General features: G+C 42.7%; 1 protein-coding gene across 1 annotated transcript in view; it reads left to right on the forward strand.

Moving 5' to 3' along the window:
* Positions 1 to 17,518, forward strand: part of BRWD3 (bromodomain and WD repeat domain containing 3) — a 39,716-nt gene extending 22,198 nt beyond the window's left edge. The window contains 23 exon segments of the mRNA XM_009879467.1: positions 798 to 981; positions 1,203 to 1,296; positions 1,861 to 2,010; positions 2,819 to 2,895; positions 3,509 to 3,686; positions 4,083 to 4,130; positions 4,132 to 4,209; positions 4,626 to 4,733; positions 6,224 to 6,348; positions 6,585 to 6,667; positions 7,089 to 7,200; positions 7,511 to 7,572; positions 7,681 to 7,836; positions 8,561 to 8,681; positions 9,429 to 9,554; positions 9,643 to 9,724; positions 10,634 to 10,690; positions 11,203 to 11,379; positions 11,551 to 11,733; positions 13,408 to 13,571; positions 13,840 to 13,937; positions 14,483 to 14,641; positions 15,810 to 17,518. Of these exon segments, the coding sequence (XP_009877769.1) occupies positions 798 to 981; positions 1,203 to 1,296; positions 1,861 to 2,010; positions 2,819 to 2,895; positions 3,509 to 3,686; positions 4,083 to 4,130; positions 4,132 to 4,209; positions 4,626 to 4,733; positions 6,224 to 6,348; positions 6,585 to 6,667; positions 7,089 to 7,200; positions 7,511 to 7,572; positions 7,681 to 7,836; positions 8,561 to 8,681; positions 9,429 to 9,554; positions 9,643 to 9,724; positions 10,634 to 10,690; positions 11,203 to 11,379; positions 11,551 to 11,733; positions 13,408 to 13,571; positions 13,840 to 13,937; positions 14,483 to 14,641; positions 15,810 to 16,597 (3,410 nt within the window). The 3' untranslated portion in view covers positions 16,598 to 17,518.
* Positions 17,519 to 18,285: the final 767 nt, after the last annotated feature.

Genomic DNA, 18,285 nt, shown 5'->3' on the forward strand with positions numbered 1-18,285 from the left:
CGAGACAGCTGATGGAGCGCAGCTGATGTAGGACAGCAGAGACTGCGGCCTCCTGCTGCAAGTCATCCTCAGCTTTTAAAAAATTTACACCCGCTAATAAATTAGTTGTAAGTGAAATGACTGATTACATGTTTGGGTTAGATTTCCTGGCAAAGCTCTTTGGGGTTGCTGGCTTTGGTGTTGCTTGTCTTCTAAATTAAAGAAGGAAGAGGGAAAACATTGGTGGAAAATGTTGGAAATATATTTTTCTTAGATCTTAATTAGTATTGTCAAGAAGGTAGCCTAGAAGCCAGCTTCAACTCCCAAGAAGTCTTTTCTGCTTCTTAAGATAGGCTGATGTGTTGTGCAGTCCTGGTTCTCGGCTTTATTTGTGTGTCCCTGTATTTGTGTGAAAGGGAATTTCTAAGCACAGGTGGTTTAAAAACTAAATTACAGAACTTGCACTGATCAGCAACTTTGCTACATGAACTGCCCCTTTGTGTGAGTTTGTCAGAGTATGTATAAATACCTGATATTTCAAGGTATTTTTATATAGGTCTGCACAACTGTGAATGCAATTTACTCATCAAGTTAACCGCGTTGTGAGCGTGTGGAAGTTCTCTAAGACAGAGCAAGCCCGGTGATGTTACAGCAGCACGCGCAGCCCTGGCAGTGCAGGGCCAAACACAAAAATGTTTGTCTGAAGCACGGGACAAAACCACCTGCCAGAAAAGAATCTCCGTGCAGTGCTTGAGCTTTAAAATCTGGATTTTATTGATGGTTTGTAGAAGTGACGGGAAGTCTTTTCCTTCCTTAAGCTCTTCGAAGTCCTGGTTTGGATGTCACGTCTCCGCCAAACGTCGGTCTGCGGAGAAGCGGCCAGATCGAAGGCGTCCGGCAAATGCATCACAACGCTCCCCGAAGCCAAATGGCAACGGAGAGAGACCTCATGGCGTGGAGCAGGAGGGTGGTGGTGAACGAGCTTCCTCCGGGCATCAGCAAGTAAGATCCTAAGTGAAATTAATTCCACGTGCTCAGCTAATGAGCTCGTTTCCGTAACTTGTGATTCCTGGAGTAAAGTTTGAGTGAATGCTGCCAGCCAGACTCATGTGCAGATTTCTTACAGCAAGGGAACCAGAAATATTTTAATGTATATATTAATGGGACTGTCAAGTGATGTGATGACTTAGTGAATAAAATGGGTGTTTCCTGTGTATAAATAGGGTCCAGGAAGAATGTCGAGCAGCCAAAGGTGAAATTGAAATTAATTTATACACTGTTGAAAAGAAGAGAAAGCCATCCCACACCTTGCAACGGGTGAGTTCATTCAGCAGAAGAGAGAACCTGGGTGTGTAGCGATTCTGAGCAATGAGTGAAAAAAAAAAGACCAAAAAATAGTATTATTAAATAATTTAGAAGATCGACAGCACTGATTGTTTCACTGGCTCTCTGTCTGCCTTCTGTAACTGTAATTTGTCTGACTTTATATTCCTATATGCAAACAGCAACAGTAAATCTCTCTCCTTAAGGCTTCAGTAGTGGAGAGATGCTGGGAAAGAAGAGCAGAGCCACAGTGGTGTTGAGTTGAACTTGTGGAAACTAAGAGAAATATTTTTTTAAGTGGCTTGCTTTAATCTTAACCAGAGGCTGGACGTATTTTGTAGAGGAAATTATATTTCTCCATAACTTTCTGAGAACTGCCACTTAAAAAATAGACAGTGAAGCAAAAAAAGAAAGGGATCCTCTCATTTCTAAATCAAGATTCCCTACTCGTCATTTGTAAATGGGACACAACATACAGTCACTGTGATGAGGCATCTTTTAACTATGGAATTCATTATTAAATCTCTTCTTTTTGTCCCTCCTGTCCTGTGATAAAAGAATGATTACCAGCCAGGGAGCGGAAGGTCTTTGAGGAGAAACCAGCGCAAGCGGCAGCACGCCTACCAAACGCGCTCCACCATCGAGCACAACCAGCAGGGAGCGAGCCAGAGCGCACGGGCGCGGGAAGATTCAGACAGCTCTTCGGAGGTCAGATCCATCACTCGATTCTTCTTTTCCGTAGGTTCCCTGCTCACAAATAGCACAGTTTGATACCAGCTGTGCTGAGAGCAGTGTTAAGGCTCCTGAGTTTCTCTGTGTAGGAGGAAACGCTGCGATCTTTGAGTCTTTTGGTTTCGTGGCGTTGCTGTTGTGTGTTGATCCTGGAGACTAAAAGCTCGTTTACCTCAATGCCAGTACAGATTCAAAACTGGCTTAAAACAGGTTGGCTATTTTGGGAAACCTGAAAGATTTTCATGTGAATTTGGCTGGGTTGTGTTAAACCACGTACTATTTTGGGATTTCGTACAGCAAGGGTACTCTAGGTCATATTCAGTAGTTTGATTCCATCGACATCTTTAGACTGCTGTTGAAAGAGATGGAGTGTTGGTGTTAATCATTGATATTGGCAAGGGAAGAACTGAAAATGTGCCAGCTTAAAGATAGCTTGTTCTCATTAAGGAAGCACACAGAGTAAAAAAAGACTGAACTTTGTCCCTTTGGAAATGCATTGGACGTACAGAAGAGCTATAAGTGCTTGACACTTATTAATCAAACGCTTAAATACGAACTCGTTCTATGGGTCCACTACTGCTAAAACCCACATCTCTTTCTGTAAGATTTATGTAAGCACGTAGTATAGTGTTAATTAAGATACAGAAAGAAATCTTGGACTTATTTAAAGCTAAACCAGTCGTTCAGTACAAAATGAAGCGAGACGACTCACCTAACTTTCTCGCAAACGAAAATGACGCTTTTTAAACATGGCCCAAAACCAAAACCTTTTTTATTAATACAGGAAGATGAGACTGTTGGCACGAGTGACGCATCTGTGGATGATCCCGTGGCAGCGTGGCAAAGCGAAAGCAGTTCCAGGTAGCTTTTTTTGTTGTTGTTGTTAATCCGTCTTAATTAAAGTAAGACAGTTACCGTGGTGATGCTGTGACTACAAGTCAGTGCAGATTTGTTACTCCTGCTGACAGGTTGAAGAAAGGTGTCGGGTACACTTGTGTAGTTGAAAAGTTTTCCGATATCAGTTTGTATTTGTGTACAATTTCCTGTCTCTTTTCTTCTTAACATTACACTTTAACGGCGGGAAGGGCCGTGAGCTAATAAATCCTCTGCATATGTGTTATTTGGATATTAAAGACGTCAGAAGTGTATTTTTAGAAGAGTGCTCTAGTTTTCTAAATTTTTCAGCTATTTTGTACAGTCAGTTCTTGTGATGTCAGTTTATGAATCAGTGAGATAATCATTAAGAAAATAGGTATCAGCCATAACTGTAGTTTTACCTTGAGTTTGCAGTGGATAAAATACTTTGGTGAAATACACAAATCGGAGGGAGCTTGCGTGAGAATGAAATTTTCTCTTAATCCTGACATCTGTTCCACATAACCAGAAGAGCAGGTTGAATAGTTGGACCTTTCCCTCAGTTGTGTGAAACCTGAAGTGCTGTTTTTTCGTTCTTACGACTTTTTCTCATCGACAGTGATTCATCCAGTGAATATTCTGACTGGACAGCAGATGCTGGAATTAATCTCCAGCCTCCAAAGAGACAAACCAGGCAGGCAGCTCGGAAAATCTGCAGTAGTTCTGAAGATGAAAATATGAAGGGAACAAAAGGACTGGAGCCAAAACGAAGGAAACTTAAACAGCCTAGAAAGAAGGTCAGCGTTTTTCATTTTTTTAATGTCTTTTTTACTTTATAAAAGATTTATCCCGGCTTTCATGCTCTTTGCTGCAGTTAGATTTACTCCAGGGTCATTTTGTTCTAAAATTACAAGGTGTCTGTAGTGTACCTACATTGTCAGATCTCTTTTTCCTTGTTGTTTTTGAAGACGGTATTTCCAAAGAAATAATATTTGTGAACGTTTTAATCATCTACTCTGTTTATTCCGAACTCGCCTTATTCCCTATAATTGAGGTTTCTGGAGGGTTGACCTGCCAGCGTTTGCTTTGCCCTCACATCTAGTTTTCTTCAGGAAATGCCGTAGAATCGGTTTTCTGAAGTTCTGCCGTAGTCGTTCCGGCTTGCATTCTAAACATAATGTCATATATTTAAGAAACCGAGCGGACTGCTTTCGATGGAGGGGGAACCCAGCGAGGAGTGGCTCCCCCCCCCTCGCCCCGCAGTGGATTTTGGACACCATTCCCCGCCGCTCCCCTTTCGTCCCGCAAATGGGAGACGAGGTAACGATTCCAGAATTGCCCAGGAGCTTGTTTTCATGAGGCCTGTGGTATCTAGCAACGTTTTTCATGAGTTGTGCTCGAGATAGGCTGAGTTTTGGTAACTTTTATTGCATCAGTTTTTTCCAGATGGCTGTCATGTCTCTTTTTGTGCACGTGTAGCTTAATACTAGTGAGAGGAATTGATTGTGAGTCTCCAGACGACACTTCTTGATGGTCTTAAGCTCAAAAGCACAGAGTAGGTGCTGCTTTGGGGGCTGGTACCAATATTTTTAAGGAGAAGGATGCTTCGTAATGAAATAAAGAAGTGTGTGATGTGTTCTGAAAGGGATGATGCCTGATGTGTTCATAGAAGTTTTAGAATAAACAGCAAACTATCAGGAAAATACATATGTTAAAATTTATTTATTTCTTTTAAGATCATATACTTTAGGCAAGGCCATGAAGCTTATGTACGGGCGGTAAGGAAAGCAAAAATCTACAGTATTAACATGCAAAAACAACCATGGAACAAAATGGAACTCAGGGTAAGTTAAACAAGTACTTCAAAGAGCTTGGATGTCTCTGTAATGTTAAATCGACATTAAAAACTAGTATGAAAAGCAGGAAGAAAGCGTTCCTTTAAAATGGTAATGTCAAAATAAAATCAGTGTTTTCCCTAACACAAAGCCTTTACATCTCTGCAGTTCCTGGTGATAGGAAGCCAGGAGAATATTAAAGAATGTGGAAGTTTGTCTAGTGTGTTATTCTTGCAAGACAGATTAAAAACATGTAGAATAATAAATGAAATAGCAAGTCAGCATGAGAGCAGTCAAGTTGCCCAGAGAGCGCAGGGGTTTCCAGCCCTGCAGACTCCTCAGAGCTCAACAGGTTCATCTCACTTGGTCGGTAGAACTTAGCGATTTCTTGGACGTGATGGTTCTCAGGGGTCACTGTCGCCCCAAATTACTGTGTGACTCTGTTTGGTTTTCCTTCCTTAACACGAATTCGTTCAGAACCCACTACTTAAAAACTGTTTCTAGTTCTGCCAAGGCTCTACAACGACGTAAACGTCTGGGTTCTATCTGGTGTAAGTAAGAAGTAAGGCATCGGGGTGTAAAGACCTAACTGCATCCACTTAAACAGCGGATCTAGCTAAGCACATAATGGTGTATATTCTGAAATTCTTGGAAAGGCAAGACACTATCTTACAACGTATTTGCACAAAATAACAGTGTTGTGGATTGCTTGGGTAGGTGCTAGGTTTACACAGCTTGATTTTTTCTTATCCTTTTGCTCTGAATTACTGAGTCCCTTAATACTTCATCCATGGTGTTGCCGTATATTTCCTGCTTTCGTATCAAGAGAAGAGCACATATACATCCTAATATACTTATATATGTATGCCAGGGGTTCTGTTAATGAAAATAATCAGTTTACTGGAAAAATATGCACTTGGTAATCCGAGGTATTCAGTGATTTCAGCTGTAGTCTCGAAAGGCATCGCCAGTTTATAAGGCAGAGGAAATAGCATCGCGCTTAGGACAGAGATCTTACCGCCAGCAGATGTTTGACAGGATGTGAACCTGAAGGCTATTGTTGAATTTCTGCTCTAAGAGGAAGGATTTCCTTTTATTTTCCCTTTTTTTTTCTTTTTTTTTTTTAAATTTTCCCTTTACGCTGCTTTGCGAGGATGAGAGGCCCTGGGGTTGCTCAGGAACAACCTCTGGTGCCGCCGATGCGATTAAAAGCAGAACGAGTACGTTCTGTAGAACCTTCTTATAAAAGTTAAGCAATTTGCAGGCGTCCTGTTCGTAAATCTGCCAAGGAAACGGGCATCTTTATCTTCTTTGTGTTTCTTTTTGAGGTGACTGTGGTTGATTTGATTTATTTTATTTTTAGTATTCGGAAAAGAAAACTTCAATGAGCGAAATCACTTGGGCTGTAGAGCGGAAGTGTGTTTAGTATTTATTAACCGGTGGATGTTTTTGTTGTTGGCCAGTTAAAATAATACCGTCCCGTGCTTCTTGATAAATAGGAACAAGAATTTGTGAAGACTGTAGGAATTAAATATGAAGTTGGGCCTCCTACACTCTGCTGCTTGAAGCTTGCATTCCTAGATCCGCTCACAGGCAAAATGACAGGAGAATCATTTTCCATAAAGTAAGTGACCGCAAAGCTGATGACATCCTTCAGGAGATTTTCTTGCAGTTTAGAAGCTTCCACACCCCCCTTCCTTTTTTTTTTTTTTCCTGCAAGGCGTGATGATGGCATTAATTAGTTGTTAACGCCGAAGTTGCAAACAAAGTGCATGAAGTGTTATGTTTGGAGACTGTGTTGTACATGTGGAACTATGTTTCTGGGTGATAGAAGCAATTTTCTCTGTCTATTCCATGAAGGTACCATGATATGCCAGATGTTATTGACTTCCTTGTGCTGCATCAGTTTTATAATGAAGCCAAAGAAAGGAACTGGCAAATAGGTGACTACTTTTTTTCCACTTCCCTATGTTTTCCAACGTTTCTGCGGCTGTTTAGTGGGATATACGGCATCTCTGGTGTAGGATGTAAAGAACTATCACATGTGATATTGTAGAGATCATTGGAAACTTTATTTGCTGCAATTCCTATAGTAGAAAAAGAAGAGAAATAAGAAAACTCTTAGAAGGCTTGTAGTAGCAGAAGGATCTACTGTTACACTGTGGTTTGTGGCAGCGGTGACTAGTTACTAGGGATGTGAGTATCCTCCATTTAGGAGAAGGGTCGATTCCTGCAGAGCGAGACACGAGAACTGAGGTAGCGCATTTACAGAAGGTGAAGCTGATTCTCTAAAAGAGAAGTATCTAACAGTTACTGATGTTGTTCCTCTGCTGAATACAAATTTATTTATTTTTTTCCTTACAGGGGATAGATTTCGCAGTATAATAGATGACGCTTGGTGGTTTGGAACTGTGGAGAGTCAGCAGCCTTTCCAGGCAGAATATCCCGATAGCTCCTTCCAGTGCTACTGTGTTCAGTAAGTAGTCACGGTGCCATAATGTATGGCGTGAATTTACATGCTCTGTGTCTCCTCGATGTTTACGTGCAACTTAAATGTGTACCTCAACCACTAGGATCCAATATTTGCATTTAAATACATTATCAGCCACTTTAGTTTTATGTATTTAATGACAAATGTAGTGAATAGATAGGAGATACAAGAGAAGAATAAGGAGTTGGAATGTGGCTAGTGACACATCTTGTTTCTAAATCTGTTTTAAATCTGATGGAGAAAAGGTGTTACATTCAGCTGTAACTTATGCATTTGAACGTATTTCTTTTAATAGCTGGGACAATAATGAGAGAGAGAGGATGAGTCCGTGGGACATGGAGCCAATTCCAGAAGGAAGTAAGTGTGTGTTGAATTCGTGTCTGTATTCAAATAAATAGTTGTTTGGTTTGATTTTTTTTTTTTTCCACTGCTAGTACTTACTGATGTTGAATTCTTCATCTTTAGCTGCTTACCCGGAGGAGGTTGGTGCTGGAGTTCCTGTGACTCCAGATGAGCTGACGGCTCTTCTCTACAAACCCCAGGAAGGTGAATGGGGAGCCCATTCCAGAGATGAAGAATGTGAACGAGTAATCCGGGGGATCGAGCAACTTCTTTCCCTTGGTATGTTCGGAGAGGAGAGGTGGAAGGATCAAGAGTATCAATGGGGTGGCACATGCCTGAGGAGTAGATAAGATGGAGTGTGGGGAGCTGATGTGGAATATTTGAAACGTGCCCAACTAAATCATCGAAAGAGCCTTTTAAATTCCGTATGGTGTCCTCTTCAGTTATAGTCCCTTCTTTCTGGGTCTTGATCTGCTTCCTTTCAAGTTAATAGGGATTCTCTGTGAGTCATATCTAAATATGAACGAGCAAAACATTGACTTTTACCCCTTGAAGAACAACCAACAAACTGTCACCAAACATCCTCACCGACAACTACCTTGTAATTAGTTTATAGCTATTCGATAGCACGCTGTGATTTAACTTCCGTCCTGTATTTATGCACAGGACATGTCTGTGTTCTCAGTTTGTGTTGCTGGTTGTAGTATTCCTGTTGTGAGGTGCCTATGCCGTGTTGCTTTTTAGCAATGCGGTCGGCTGCTGGCGTGCAAATCTCAAGATGTGATACTTAAATAAAAAAATGCTTTTTCAAGAGCAGTTAACAGATGGTACACGAAGAAGAATCCCACCCTTTGGGTAATGACATATCCAGCTGTAGATCTGTATTGCCTTTGCTGAATTCTTAGAAAACCCAGAAACTGTTAAGAGGAATCGAGTTTTTTTAGAACTTCCCTTCTGGTGTCTTCTCAGGCCTCTTAAATCATGTTGATCTTTTGTCTTTCAGACATTTCTAATCCCTTTGCTGTTCCAGTGGACCTTAGTGCCTATCCCATGTATTGCACTGTTGTTGCTTATCCAACTGACCTCACCACGATCAGGAGGAGACTTGAAAACAGGTTTTATAGGTCAGTCGGGTTTTTATTTGTTTGCAATTACATTTGCTATAGCCCCTTCGAGGCCAATATGTTTTGCTGAATACTGTGTAACGCCGCTGCAGCAGTGTGTTTCTTGGGTAAGATCAGTTCTATTTGGTCTTGGGCAAAGTGAGTCTCCCTGGATAATAATTACTTTTGGCCATGTTGTTAAGGCAAAAACTGCGATATCTGGATCTGGAGTGTCGTTTTTGGTTTAACGTACTGGGCCTTGCTCTCTGGGTGCGTTGTAGGCAGAGCACATTTGCTTCATCTGCATCTGTCCTACCTTCACTTGTACTGCAGTTGCCAGAGGTGAGCTAGAGAGTGCTTTAAACTGGAAATCCCTTTTTTTTTTTTTCCCCCAGATAACTTGGGGCTAAATAATGTCCTGCTGGGGTTTTTTTCCCCCTCTGAAGACCACTTTTTCTCTAAAGCTTTTTTTGAGTGGGAGCAGTCAGCAATCTTTTCCAGGAGGTTTGTTTCCTCTTTTTCATTCCAATCAGTGGTGGTTCGAAGAGGGATGGCTTTTTTCCGCCAAGTCATCTCAGCCTGGTGCGTCGGGGCAGTACGTGAACAGAAGCCACTTACCTTGGTCTCTAGCAACTTATTTGTCCTCGATCTGGATTACCTGGTTCCTTTTTCTTTTTACTGACAAATCCTACTGAACTCAGAAGGAAAATAGTGCCCACTTTCCTCTCCATCCTTCTCCTTTTGTTGTTGTGGTTTTTATTTTTTTAGGAGAATCTCTGCACTGATGTGGGAGGTACGATACATCGAACACAACGCCAGGACTTTCAATGAGCCAGACAGTCCTATCGTCAAAGCAGCCAAAATTGTAACCGATGTCTTACTTCGCTTCATTGGGTAGGCACCGTTTTTACTTTATAGACCTGACGTCTTGGGCATCTGAGAGATCTGGTGATGCATTTTGGCTTTTGTTACTGTCCTGCAGGGATCAGAGTTGTACTGATATATTAGAAATATATAACAAAGTGAAAGCAGAAGACCTAAGCAGCACCGATGAGGAAGAGGAGGTAAGACCATTAAGTCTGATCATCAGAACTTCTTGCCTTTCTAAAGTCAGAACTGGGAAGAAATTTGAGTGGAGATGTATGTGGAGTTTTTATTTTGTGGGTGGTTGCAATGAGCTTTGAAGAAGTGATCGGTTACAACCTAAGTCTGTTTTTTCAGTGTTGCTTTCTAATACATGAGCTGGTATAAGGTTTAGTTAAGAGGTTTCTTCCCTCCTTCCTTCCCCAAGACACTACTCCATTGTTACAGTTTTGAAATATTTTAAGTCAAACCTGATGTTGCTTGAACACTTCGATGCGTATGGCTGGTGCTAGTGGCTTGGATTTGTGTTGAAAATTAAAATCGACACCGCAGTGTAGTAATTTAATTGCTTTTGTAAAACTGAAGATATGATAATGGCATCTGTTTTCACAAACTACTCGGAGTATTTTGAAGAAAATGAGTGATTTCCTTGACTTAAACAGCAGACCCTCCTTTCCCAACTCAACTTGCTTCTGTCAGTTGTGGATCTCAACCTGTTCCATGCCCAGCACTGATCAGGAGTGTCCAAAATTGGTGCTGTATCACCCCTCCTCTTTTTTCTCCAGCTTTTCGAAGAGCTGATTTACAATATATTTTAAAATAAGAAATCACTTTCACGTTCTTTGTAGGAACTTCCTCGTCCTCTTAAAGTTACTGATTTTTTAGTACAGGTAGAAAGAGCTTTTTGGTTTTTTGTTTGTTTTTTTTTTTTTTTTTAAGGCTATGTAAGTTCTAGTTTGGAGCTAAGTTCTGTTTGGCTTGAACTGTTCCTGGAGTTTGGGTCATTTAAGATTGTGTTGGTTGGTTGACTCTTGATTTTTAACCCTTTTTCCATCGCTGAGGGTACTTCCGAGCCTGCACGTGGATGTAACCGTTCCCTTTGCCTTTAGGTGGCAGAAGTAGATGTAGATTCAGACGCTCCAGGAACATCCTCTGGAAAAAGACGAGTGAGTAAAACATTTCTGCGTGGTTTAGCTGGTGAAGAGGAAAGAGAGCAGGTACTGAAACACTCCTTCAGGTCTGGAATGTTCAAATTTGTCACAGGCTGTAGGACTACATGAATTCAGTTGCGTGTGTATGGGAGCGTCAGCACACTAAGGAAGTTACTGTGCAGGAAAATTTACTTAATTGCCAAAAAATCTTTTTAAAATGTATTTATTTGTCTCAAAAGACACCTAGAATGATTTCAATTTTCAGTCCAGTTGGAATGAAAGCTGAGAAAAATAGCAAAATGCTGGATCTGAACTGTTGCGGACCTCTCACACAATATAGCACCCGAAAAGGCATATTTCTGCAGTTTGCGTATTGTTGTGCTATCGGCTACACTTCAGTCTTACTGTGGTTCAGTTTTTAATTGGGGTGATCTTCCTTGAATCTGAATGCTGGTAACTTCACAGGAACTCGAAGCGAAAAATCTGAGTATTCTGAAAAATTATGAAAAACATCTGTTCCCTTGCAGGTAAGACGACGAATAAAAAGACAGCCCATGAAAGCAAGTCCCGACGCTTGGAAGGAGCAATGCAAGCAGTTGTTAAACCTGATTTATGAGCGAGAGGACTCTGAGCCTTTTAGACAGCCAGTTGATCTCTTCTCCTACCCTGTAAGTACAGCTTCCTTATTCAAAATTAAACAGCTCGTTGTTCATCTTCTGGCAAAACGTCCACGCTGGGCATGTTTCTAACCTCTCCCTTAATGAGGATGCACCGATGTTTTCAGTGAATTGTCTGCAGTAACTCTCAAGGAGAAATAATTACTTGTGGACGAACATTTCTGGTGGGTTTGTCACATCCGAAAAAGGATTTGACAGCCTTTACTCTTGTCTTGTGTGTTCTCCCAGGATTATCGAGACATTGTAGACACTCCTATGGACTTCAGCACTGTGAAAGAAACCTTGGAAGCCGGAAACTACACTAGCCCCTTGGAATTCTACAAAGATATTCGCTTGATTTTCTGCAACTCTAAAGCTTACACTCCTAATAAAAAGTCTCGAGTAAGTAAGAGATTTGAAAGCCTTCTTTACAGAGACCCTAGCCCAGCGTGTGAACGCAGTGCGTGAAATAAGGTCTGAGTCTGAAGAACAAAGTGCTGCCTTGCAAAATAAAAATATGTAGTAGGTGTGAATTCTAGGACCCATGGCTATAAGTTTGCTTTGATCTGCTTCTCTGGCCTTAAAGCTTCTGGGAGCTCGTATGGTTACTGCTGGAACTATTCCTCTGAATATTTGTAGCAGAAAACTGATCACCTTTAGTCACTTTTATTTTTTCAATAATGTACTCCTATCAGCTGAAAAATGCAAATATATATAGCTATACATACATATATATATAAGGATTTTTTTTTAAATCTCATTAAATCAAGCATCGTGCAATATTTTCACTACTGGAGGAGATGAGAGTGTTATGCCCCTTAATCTTTTCTCTAGTTTACTTGGTGTACTTGGCAGGACTTTTGCACAGTGTTGCCTGTGTTTCTTAGGAGCTAACGTTCGGGTTGGGTGGCTTTTTGCTGTTTTTTTTTCCTGCGTGCAGCAATAGGAATCTACGTATCCAGAAGAGTTGTATTCGATTGGAGCTCTAAGCAGGATATGGCAGGGGAGATTAAAATGTTAGAGTCTGGTTGAATCGGGGACGTGGGTAAGCCCTGAAGATAGAAACCAGGAACTTTTGAATAGAAGAAAAACGAGTAGAGGATTGCAAGAAGACAAGCGATCGGCGGGTGTTTTGTGTGTGCTTGACATCAGGGTAATCTTGGCGAGTTACTTACTGCTGCCCGCTCCCTGGGAAACTTCCCTGGGTATTAATAACTGAACAGCTTGTGAGTCAACCCCTAAATTACTTTAATAGAGTGGCCTATCAATATCCATTTGCTTCAAGGCAGCGAGGTGCTCCTCGCCGCAGGGCTGGGCCGGCTGCTGCCAAACGCGTGCTAATGTCCCCGGCAGGTTTTCCAGCTCGTTGTTAGCGTCTTCGCGACAGCCTGTCCCGGATGGAGGCGAGAAGGGCAAACCAGAGCTACAGAAAGAGGCAGCGTGAAAATACGAGGGTTTGGGCAAAAAAAATGACCTTAAGCAGATGTAAAGCAAGAGCTGTGAGTGAGTTTGAGGATGAGGCTATGCAGGGGTAAGGCCTAGAAAGAAGGCAGGAAAAAGGTTTAGGAGTTTTGTCATCTGGCTCGCAGGAATTGGGAATGAGGACATTTTAGTTGGCTTCTGTGTGCAGCTCGGTAGGGATGGGGTGAGGGCTCGTCACTAAGGAGTTAAACCAGAACACAAAGGTGAGGGGGAAACAAAGTTCACTTGGTTTTCCATTAGTACTTCAACTTGTCATATGATGTGCTTCCATGCCGTAAGGAAGTTACAAAAGGAGGCTGTGTTTTAGTCATCTAGATAACCATTCTCCTTTAACTCACTAAATATCATAAGTAATTAAATCCTTTCATGAAAACACTTTCTGTTGTGAGAATATGCACGTACTGTGCAATGAAATCGTCTGTGAAGAACCTCATAGCTGAATGTCACCATGAATTTTTCTTCTGTGTGCAAAGTCTGGGCATCTTTGTTATTTTTTTTTAATTGTTGTTGTTACTCTGTGGTTTGTTTGTGTTTTTTTGCTCATCTACTAGTTATTCAACTTCTAATAAGCACGAGCGTGCTTTCTTACTCCAGATATACAGCATGACGCTTCGACTATCTGCCTTATTTGAAAACCACATGAAAAATATCATCTCCGAGTACAAGTCAGCAATGCAATGTCAGAAAAGGAAAAGGCCACGGTACCGAAAACGCCTAAGAAGCAGTAGCAGCTCGCCCTCCACGAGCAGAGCCTCCAGGTAAGGGAACGATAGCGAGATTTGGGATTAGTCCTTCGGCAATAACCCAGTCGGTAACGGCATCGCTCGCTGCCCGTGCCTTTAGGAAACAGAATGAAAATACGATGATTTTTAGTGTTAATAGACCTGTGCAGCCAGTGGGAGAAAGAGATCAGTTGTGTTCTGCACGCGCGGTGAAGAATGAGGCACTTCACAGGCAGAACTGGTTTTGTGTTTGAGTCTGTTGGGACTAACGGTTTTATCTCTTTGGGATGTTTTGTGTCTTCAGCCCCAAAGGGAAACAGAAGCAAATGAAGATTCAACCTAAACCAAACCAGAATACCTCACTGCCTTTGACTAGGACTAGTTCTTCAGTTTCATCTCATGGTGAGGAGACGTTTTCTTGAGTGCATCCTGCTTCTTGCAGAGGCTTGTTTGGGGAGGTTAAAGCTTATGTTCGTGAGACACTTGCAAAACCTGCCCTATTGGGAGATCGAGTAGCCGGGTCGTGGAAATACATTGTCCATAGATTGAGTTAGCTGAGCTAACTGCAGAGTGATTCCAAATATTTATCTGTGTGGTGATAGGCTCTTTATATGTATAAATGTAAATATATATATATTTATACCCTCCAGCTGTTGGTAAGTTATTGATAAGGGCCAGAGAATAGGGAACCTGCCTCCAAGCTTGGTAAGAGTTAATCTGGCGACATGAACCTGGCCTTGTGGTGTAGAGGCTTCTCTCATACAGCGATTACAAATACATTAAGCTTACTTTGGCTTTACACGCTGGCAGAATTTGCCTTTTTAACCTCCTGACTTGGGCTGTGTTAACTCAGGGTCTAGAGCACCTCTGCGGAAAGCCTTGCGTTGCAGCCCTGTAAATAGAGGGTAAAAATGACTCTGTCGTGTTCGTGGTGTTCCTGTCTAAAGTTTCAGATACAGCAGAAGAACCCCTGGGTTCAGCCACCGGGGAGGAGATGGAAGGTCAGCCGTCTTCCTCGGGCTCAAATGCACAGAACCGGAGTGGAAATACCGTTGATCCAGGGAAAAGCAGACCAGTCAGGAGTAAATCTACACCAGTGAAACAAGGTGAGAAATATTAAGTGTTCTGTTCTTTGAATGACTGGTTTCACTACACATGAAAGATGTTTTCTCTGTCTGATGCTTGTAATATTCTTGTCTGAGTCGAGCATTATACTATATTCACAAACCATGCCAAACAATTGAATTTACTTTACTTCTTATGGTTCCACGGCCTGAAGTGTGTCAAGCACACGATGCCACATTCACTTCAGGGAGGCTCTTTAAAATTTCTCCGAGTGGAAAAACTTGATTGCTCTTAAACTTCTTGAGAATTGGCATTCCTTCAGGAGTTACATGAAGCAAACCAAACCGAAAAGAATCCCCACCCCAAAACCTGAAAGCAAAGGTGAAAAAGAAGTTTTAAAAAAATTAAATATTTGTATCATAATCAAGACAAAGTGGTTAGAAGGGAAGTGCTGTTTGAAAACTGTGGTGTTTTGTCTGTTGGACATGATAATCCGATTTTCCACTGAGCTTTGGCTGAAACCCCGAAGCCTTTGTCAAGTCCGCACCGCTGTGCTGTGCCAGGGGTGTGTGTGGCAGGTGAGCTTTTCATATCCCATGTTAAAGAACATCATTATTCATCATTATCACATTTGTAACTCTGAAAACATGTAGTATTTGGGGTCCCAAGCCAGTGAGATACTTTATGTACATCTTAAGGCGTTGAGCAACCCTAGTGAGCTTTCTCAGGTTATTTATTGTCTTGAAATTGTGCTTGCCCTGAGTGTTCCCTAGACTAAGAAAGTGCATTTGATGGGGAATAAATACCGCTTGCAGAGCATTATTTTAATGTGTATTGGGTTGGGTGGATTTCAGAGGTTTTGGGGAGGATTCACCCGACTAAATGTTAGATATTGGTGTCTAACCTGGTCCCTCTGGGCTCCTTTTATTGGCTGGCTCTTCACTGAACTCTTAGTTGCGAGAGTTTGCAGTCTTTGCTTCTAGATCAGATGAACTGTGGGGGTTTTTGGCCCGATAACTATTCCCCTCAGAGCACCCATTTGTCTCCACAGTGTATAAAAGTTGTCTGTGGTGAGTAGCTCGGAGCTGGATCATCCCCAGCACACACCTCCGAGGCAGACGAGGCGAATCCCGCTTTTTAAAGTTTCCTGTTTGGCTCAGGCGTGATGGTGATGATGATAACCAAGAGGGTTATTTTGTGTTTGCTCAGATCACTCTCCTGATGGACCACTCACAAACGGGGATGGCAGAGAACCTCGGGCGGGAGTCAAGAGGAAGCTGGTGAGCGCGTCGGAAGAAGATGAGCGTCTGGAGGAGACGGAGGAAGAGGAAAAGAAGAAGAGAGAATTAAAGGAAAAATCTGGTTTGTCTTCATCGGAAAGTGGGGAATCGGGATCCAGTTCAAGTTCTGACAGCAGAAGTGGCTCCGATTCGGACTCCGAGTCGACATCTCGGACGGACCAGGATTACATCGACGGAGACCACGACTACAGCAAAGTTGTGCAATCCAAAAAACCCAAACGGAAAATCAAACGGAAAATCGCCGGGGGCAAACGGAATTGGCAGGGCAGAGGGACAGGCAGGAGAGGTAGATGGGGGCGGTGGGGGAGATGGAGTAGAGGGGGAAGAGGTGGCCGAGGAGGACGAGGCTGTGGCAGAGGAAGAGGCGGCGGCAGAGGAGGCAGAAGAGGCCGAGGAGGCCGAGGAGCCTCGCGAGGAGCCACCAGGGCGAAACGCGCCCGGATTACGGATGACGAGTTTGAAAACCTGTTTGGAGGACAGTTTGGTGAAAACGTGTTTGGAGGGCGATTCAGCAGGCCGCCGCGGATCAAAACGAGGAACGAGGGCAGGAGGACTGTCTTGTACAACGACGATTCCGATAACGACAATTTTGTGCACACCGAGGATCCTTTGAACCTTGGTACTTCCAGGTCAGGCAGGGTGCGGAAAATGACAGAAAAAGCCAGGGTCAGCCATCTCATGGGATGGAATTATTGACAGATTGATAAAAAAAAAACAAAAACAAACTTTGGAACAATTTTAAAAAGAACTTCAATGGCCTTCTACTGCAGGGATTTTACCAGAAAAATCTACCAAGCAAGTTGTGCGGGGACTCCACTCACGTTTTCACAGTGGTGCTTTTCCATTCTGTCCGTTTGCGTTTGTTTCGAAAACTTCAGATCGCCACACTTCATTGGTCAAAACAAGCCTTATTCATTAGGCCTTAAATTGCAGAAATTCTTCCCCACACACTACAAGCTCATCCCATTAAAGAGGCTTCCGGCTTCTCGATAAGAACATGACATTTCTGAGTCACGATCGCGACTTCTCTCCCTCGTTTTTGTTTTTGTATTATAGAAATAGCACCTTCTTACAGAGTTTTTATGTGGTTTCTGCCATAAATCCTTATACACAGTAATAATTATAACTTTTGCACAATACACCAATCCTAAAGGCAGCTATAAAATGTTTACAGTTTCTATATTGTAAGAAGGATCTGGATTATTTTAATCTTCCCAGGCCAAACGTTCATGAATTGTGCTGAACTGAAGTATGTCTATACTACAGTTACACGGGGGTCCTGACGTGCTTTCTATCGGTTCTTTATTCGTGTAAAAAGCGACAAAGGGTTGGTGCCTTGTAAATATGTAGCAAACCTTTGATGTGGTGTGTCCTCTGTGTGCATTAACTTTATTAAAAAGAGAATACTTGAGAAGTACGAATATGTAGACGAAAGGTGCCAAATGCAAAAGTTACTCGCATCTATTTTCTTTTTGTCCTCTCATATTTTTGTAATAGTATTAATAGAGATTGTGCAGCTAAGGGGTAACTTGGACATTTGAAAGGTTCCTCCTCTTCAAAGCATAACGTGATTTTTAATAGTAGCTCGGCTACCTCTATTTACAACTACTGGAAACTGAAAAGAAAATAGATGCTCTGAGTCAGGACGCCTTGAAGAAGAGGCGAGAAGGAGCGTAGAGGGCTGGAATTGAAGCCGTAGGGCGACTAGATCTTCCTTACATTGGCGCGATGGAAACGAACCTGCGGAATTGTCCGAGTTTCCAGCAGGCGGGCTGGCCGTTCCCCACGTGTTTCTGCCGCCGCTTGCTCGGCGCGAATCCGCGTGAAGTTTGTGTTGCCCCGTGAAGGTGCTGAGGGAGCTGGAGGGAGCTCGGGGGTGAAGCTGCTCTTCGCCTGCTCCAGTCCGCCTCTGGCGTCTGAAGCTTCCAGAAGAGAGTTGGCGTTGGGCTGTACTCGTGGTTACCCTGCGGAAAACGCTCGCTTGTAAAACAGGAATCCCTGTGGTAGTCGCCGTGCGGGACGGGCTGGCTTTGGTGGTGTCGCTCCTCGGTGACCAGAAGCAGGTGTTTGGCGTGGGCTGGGCTGGAGAGGAGCAGCCTCCGGCGTCATGAGGGTCTGGCTGCAATGTCGGGGGGGCTTTTCTCCCGAATCTGCCAGTTTTAGCTTGGTTAAGAGAGTGAGTTCGGTTACACAGAGAGAACGAGCAAACAAACAAACAAACGGAGACCAGATTTGGTGGAGTTTTTTCAAGATGCTTTTGGGTTTTGAACTTTCATCTGATAATCCTTAAGTTCTTCTGTGCACAGCTTGGTCAATAATTCTGGAAAACCTCAGGCAGCAGAGAGCGACCCGTGTATATGCTCAGACGCGGAAGGAATTGAATT

This window comes from Apaloderma vittatum, unplaced genomic scaffold, assembly GCF_000703405.1.
Source record: "Apaloderma vittatum isolate BGI_N311 unplaced genomic scaffold, ASM70340v1 scaffold19792, whole genome shotgun sequence".
Lineage (NCBI taxonomy): Eukaryota > Metazoa > Chordata > Aves > Trogoniformes > Trogonidae > Apaloderma > Apaloderma vittatum.